At 49.2% G+C, this 5,987-nt stretch overlaps 1 protein-coding gene across 1 annotated transcript in view; it reads left to right on the top strand.

The window, feature by feature from the left end:
- The first annotated feature begins 1,685 nt into the window (after nucleotides 1–1,685).
- WDR66 (WD repeat domain 66) overlaps nucleotides 1,686–5,987 on the top strand; it is a 46,345-nt gene continuing 42,043 nt past the window's right edge. The window contains exons 1-3 of the mRNA XM_015567338.1: nucleotides 1,686–1,861; nucleotides 2,511–2,858; nucleotides 5,398–5,538. Coding sequence (XP_015422824.1) covers nucleotides 1,742–1,861; nucleotides 2,511–2,858; nucleotides 5,398–5,538 — 609 coding nt within the window. The 5' untranslated portion in view covers nucleotides 1,686–1,741. The remainder of the gene's footprint in view (nucleotides 1,862–2,510; nucleotides 2,859–5,397; nucleotides 5,539–5,987) is intronic.

Raw genomic sequence — 5,987 nt, 5'->3', positions numbered from 1 at the left:
GTCGCCTGCCGCGACGGCGGTTACCATGGGGATAGGGCTTGGGTGGCAACCGTAACTAGGGAGCCGGTTGTTGGAGAAGCGGCTGCTTAGGTTTGGCATTGGGAAGAGGCGCTGTGCCAAGGGCCCTGGACTTGGCATCAGGAATTTTTCAGGTGGAGGAACAGCGGGAGAAGGGTCTGCTGCTTGCCAGCTGTGTGACCTTGAATAGTCACTTCAACTCCCAGAGCCTCAAATTCTCAAGTTTGTTGTAAGGAATAAATGAGAGGGGAAAAAGGCTTTTTAAACAGTTGCTACCATTTCTCAAGCACTATGGGCCACAACTGTGTTGAGCGTTTTATCTGTATCATATAATCTTCACAATAACCCCAGAATCGGGAGTTATATATAATTTATTTAATTATTTCAGAGAGGAGGGGTGAGGGAGAGAAATATCAATGATGAGAGAGAATCATTGATCAGCTGCCTCCTGCATGCCCCACACTGGCGATCAAGCCTGCCACCCAGGCATGTGCCCTGACTGAAATTAAATCGTGACCTCCTGGTTCATAGGTTAACACTCAGCCCCTGAGCCACACAGGCTGGGCACAGAGCCTGTGCTTGCTTATTTTTTTATTTATTTTTGAGCAAAAATAAAGGTTTATTACAGAAAAGCTCCCTGCTGCAGGGAGGAGGTCTAAGCAGGTTGCCCGAGCCTGGTGCTTTTAACCACAAAGCGACACTGCTTCTTAGTCATTATTGGAACGTGTCTGCAAGGCCTGGGTTACGCATGTTGCTGCCTGGTGGAATAGGAATATCTTTCACATGAGTTAGAGAGCTCTGAAGTTATTCCTAGGAAGATGAGAGGCCCTGGGATCAGTATTGTCAAGATTTGGGACAGGATTTCCCAGGAGTCTGACATTCTTTTTATTCCCATGGAAAGGAGTCAGAGCTGGTATTGCACATTTTATCGGTAGATGAGGTCACCAAGGGATGAACATGGGAAACAGAGGGTCTTGCTGATTATTATGGTCAAATTTCTCTAGAGGAGACGCCACAGAGAAGAATGTCAGATGCAGAGGGAAACCCACTAGAAGAAGCAGAAGATGGAGAGACAGAAATGAAAGAAGAAGAACATCCAGATTATTCTGAAGAGGAAGAAAATGTACCACAGCAATCAGAGGATGACCTATTACCATGGAGAGAGACTCAGGAGGAGAAAGAGGCGGAGGAGGAAGGGGAAGGAAACCTGAAGGAGGAGGGAGGGGAAGGAAACCTGAAGGAGGAGGAAGGGGAAGGAAACCTGAAGGAAGAGGAAGGGGAAGGAAACCTGAAGGACGAGGAAGGGGAAGGAAGCCTGAAGGAGGAGGAAGGGGAAGGAAACCTGAAGGAGGAGGAAGGGGAAGGAAATCTGAAGGAGGAGGAAGGGGAAGGAAACCTGAAGGAGAAGAAAGGGGAAGGAAGCCTGAGGGAGGAGGAAGGGGAAGGAAGCCTGAGGGAGGAAGAAGGGGAAGGAAGCCTGAAGGAGGAGGAAGGGGAAGGAAACCTGAAGGAGGAGGAAGGGGAAGGAAATCTGAAGGAGGAGGAAGGGGAAGGAAACCTGAAGGAGAAGAAAGGGGAAGGAAGCCTGAGGGAGGAGGAAGGGGAAGGAAGCCTGAGGGAGGAAGAAGGGGAAGGAAGCCTGAAGGAGGAGGAAGGGGAAGGAAACCTGACGGAGGAGGAAGGGGAGGAAACAGAGGAAAAGGCTGAAGCAGCGCTGGCAGAGATGGTTGCAGGATCCCAGGAAGAAACCACAGGGGCGCCCCAACAAATCACCATGGCCATGATCAATTTGGAGAGACTCCCATCCACTGATTCCCAGTCACTCATGTCAGAAACTTCTCTAGTAAGTAGCAATCGTCATTCATTCATTCATTCATTCATAACCATTCATTGAATGTTTACTATATGCCAGGCTATGGGGATACAAAACCAAGTAAGACACAGTTCATTTTTCATTCTCTTGGGTTCTAGGGTGTGTAGGGAGCCAGACCCACAACCGAACATTATAAAACAATGTGCTAAGTGCCGAGATTGAGAGGTGTCTAGGAGATATTTTTCAAACAAGGACAAATTAACCCAGTTTGGAGGGTGGTCCAGGAGAGCTTCCTGGAGGAAGAGCTGACTTTAAAGGGCTGGTCGGTTAGCTGGTCGGTGTGCTGTCAGCGTGATAATAGTAACATAAACTCCCCAGAGACCCTCCCTGTAGGAGAAACTCAGCTCTGGTCCGGGAGACCTGACTCTCTGGCTAGTCGGCCATTTGGAGGCCACCAGGAGAATGACTGCTGTTGTGGGGTGCTGGCAGGCCAGGGATAAACCGGCCACACCCACGATTCATGTTATTTGAATACTAAGATGCCCAGGCTCCTTTTAAAAACACTTCCTACTTCCAGGGTGAGGCTAACCCTGAGCCTGGCTGACTTAGGAAAAGGAAGGGAAATAAGTGAGGACGTGTCGTATTTGGAATCACAATCTCTTTTTATTTCTTTTTAAAGACAGTTGATAAGGAGTCAGAGCATTCATTGCAAGCAGAGAGTTTGAGCACCCTGAGCTCCCCCTCCGACTATGAGTTGGCGCTCACCAGTTCTGAAGAAAAACTGATAATTTCCCTTCAAAAGAAAATGGCCCATCTGCCCTCAGCGGAACTGGCCCAAGAAAAAGTTTCAGAACCAGTAAAGGAGGAAAAGAGACGAGAAAAAAAAGTATCCTACGTCGACAAGGGAAAAGAGGAAGAACTGCAGCCCAAAGCCCACACCCCCGCGACGGGCTCCGACTCGCTGGTGTCCACCAGCAGTAAGGACATTTTGTTTGAAAAGGACGACAGGGCCAAGGTGTACCCCTTGGTAAGTGTAGCACACTTCTGTGTTGTCCCCGGTACTTTGAGAGTATTGTGAAAAAGGGGGGTTTTACGCACGTGGAAAAAATACCACCAGAAAGATCCTTTAAAAACTAATCACAGACTCTGTATTTTAAAGTCCAGTTCAGAGCTCTGGCTGGAGATGTGGACATGAAGGAGGGCTGCATCTGGGTTCAACAGTGTTGCTCGGCAGGCAGGAAATTTCTTGTGTCACTTGTCTTTGCACAGGGTGCTGGGTTTTTTTTTGGCGGGGGCGGGGATTCAGAATCCATCTCTCCCTCTCCCCTCTCCTCCCCACTCCTTTCCTCCCTTTCTCTTTCCCCTCCCTCTCCATCCTTCTTTTTTCTCTTTCTTCCTCCCTCTCTCATTCTCTCCCTCACAGTACAACTCCTCCATTCCATCAATTCCTTCTTTTAAAATTTTTAGTGATTTTTTTAGAGAGAGAGGAAGGGAGAGGGAGAGAGAAACATTGACTGTGAGAGTGACATATTTATTGGCTGCCTCCTGCACACCCCCTGCTGAGGACTGAGCCTGGAACGCTGGCGTGTGTCCTGACCAGGAATCTAACCAGCAGCCTTTCGGTGTGCGGGATCACGCCCAACCAACCGAGCCACCCCAGCCAGGGCATCGGTTCCTTCTTTTCCCCTCCTCTCCTCGCCCCTCCTGCCTTCATTGGTTCCTGAGAACTGAAAGCCACTGGGAAAGGCACCAGGCAGCCCAGGGGAACCTGCCTTCACGGCCGCTGACGGTATTCCAGGAGGCACCATCTGCCAGGAGTAAAAATATTATCATTTACCAAGGGAAGGAGGAGAAGGGCTCCCCCCCCCCACCTTCTTTCTCCATCTGCTGGTTTCTGAAAATTGTTTCCTAGGATTCATCCCCTTCCCAACTCCCGCCCCTCCCCCCCTTTTTCTCCTTTTCCCCTGTAGATTCATGGCTGTGGAAGATTTGTAAGTGACTGAGTGTGTATGAACAGGGGTCCTCAAACTTTTTAAACAGGGGGGCCAGTTCACTGTCCCTCAGACCATTGGAGGGCCGGACTATAGTTTTAAAAAAAACTGTGAACAAATTCCTATGCACACTGCACATATCTTACTTTGAAGTAAAAAAACAAAACGGGAACAAATACAATATTTGTATTTGCATGTGGCCCGCGGGCCGTAGTTTGAGGACGCCTGGTTTATGAAGTACTTAACTTCATTCCTAACACATAGCGAGCACTTGGCAGGTGTTAACGAGATGAGGAGGATGAGGATGAGGATGAAGATGAGGGCAGGAAAATGCCTAGTGGGAAACGCAGACAACTGACAGCCTCCTTTCTGTTGGTGTGGCGCCTCTGAGCAGTGGAGTTCCAGGTTAACCTTGCAGCTGCTCAGCCTGGAAGAAAGAATCGTTGAGTGTTAGAGCCAGTGAAGACTTTTGCCTTGATCGGCCAGCTACCGGGACATCAGGCACTGTCACTCGGGAGAGCAAGTGGTCTCTGTGTCGGGGCCCCGCTCTCTGGACCTGACAAAAGCCACTGCCCACGTGCCCTGGACTGGGAATCGAACGGTGGCCTCGTGGTGCACGGCACAAGGCTCCACCAACTGAGCCACACCAGCCAGGGCAATTAACGTATATTTGAATAAGGACTTCCTTAGTCAGTGCCTAGAACAAAAGGCCACCAAGTGTTTTCCAAGAGTTCAGTTAACACTCAGCGTTGTGCCAGGGGTCCCAGGGGTCCCGTTAGCCTCTGGCTCGCTGCAGAACTGAAACTTTCCTGGACCTTTTTGCTTTGCTAATTTGTTTAGCTCTTTTTCCTTTTATCTTTTCCCTTTCCTTTTGCCTTTATTGTTTCTTCTTTCTGTTAAAATGAACAGATGCTCTTTATTTATTTATTTATTTATTTATTTTTAAAGGCAGGATTCTACTTCTTATACCCTCCCCACCCCAACCCCTTCTGCCTGAGGTGACTACTATTACACTTTGGTATAACTGTAACTGTCTCCTGTCCCCTCTGTGCTGGTGGCATCCAGACCAGCTGTGGCTTTCCCCACCTGCACCTCCTGGGCATCACTTTATGCACTTTGACCTTAATTTAGTTCCTACTGTTTACCTAGTGCTGGTCGTGCCAAGAATAAAGGAAAAAGCCTTGTTCCTCACGATAACCCAGCCGTGGGCAAACTACGGCCCGCGGGCCGGATCCGGCCCGTTTGAAATGAATAAAACTATTGAAAAAAAAAGACCGTACCCTTTTATGTGATGACGTTTACTTTGAATTTATATTAGTTCACACAAACACTCCATCCATGCTTTTGTTCCGGCCCTCCGGTCCAGTTTAAGAACCCCTTGTGGCCTTCGAGTCAAAAAGTTTGCCCACCCCTGCAGAACCCTTGAAAGACCCACAGGCCATTGCCTGGGTACCGGACTTATGTCCAGAACTATGATGGGGCTGCAAAGGGGAGAAGGGATGAGGGAAGCGCCTGGAGTCGCAGCTCGGGCTGGACACATGGTAGCGTCTTGCTGGTCTTGCCTTTGTCTTCCAGACCATGACTTGGAAGTTTGGATGGAACAGTTCTCTCCCTGTGTACTACATCCGAGACGAAGAGCAGCGGGTGCTCCTGTACGCCAACGCCCACACCGCCGTCATCTACAACGTTTACAAGAACACTCAGCATCACCTTCAGGTAGGCGGCTGTTCCGCCTGCGGGCCCCAGAGGCCATTCGGCTTGGATACAGCAGTTCGTTTTTCGTTCCCGGGGCTGACTTCACTCTGCATTACCCTCATGCTTCTCCACCCCTCTTCTGAACAGGATTCTAGCAAACCCTGTGTTTAGGAACACATTTTATTGTTTGTTGTCTCTCCGATTCTAATCAGAATCAATTTACAAACAGCCGCGGATTTTAATTTTATAGCAACACGAGTTTAAAACATCTGCGTGTTTCACATTTCCGTAGAGACGTGGCCAGAATAGGTTGTGTTGCCTCCGCAGAACTACGCACAAAGGGCTTCCGACCGACCATATTAACCCTTGGCTTCCCTTTCAGCTTTCAAAAGGGCTTTGGTCCTCTTACTCATGCTGGGAGGTGGGGTCAGTTTGTCTTCCACAAGTTTCTTCTTGTTCACCCCGCTCCC

This window comes from Myotis davidii, unplaced genomic scaffold, assembly GCF_000327345.1.
Source record: "Myotis davidii unplaced genomic scaffold, ASM32734v1 scaffold223, whole genome shotgun sequence".
Taxonomy (NCBI): domain Eukaryota; kingdom Metazoa; phylum Chordata; class Mammalia; order Chiroptera; family Vespertilionidae; genus Myotis; species Myotis davidii.
This window is presented reverse-complemented; position numbering and strand designations above follow the sequence as displayed.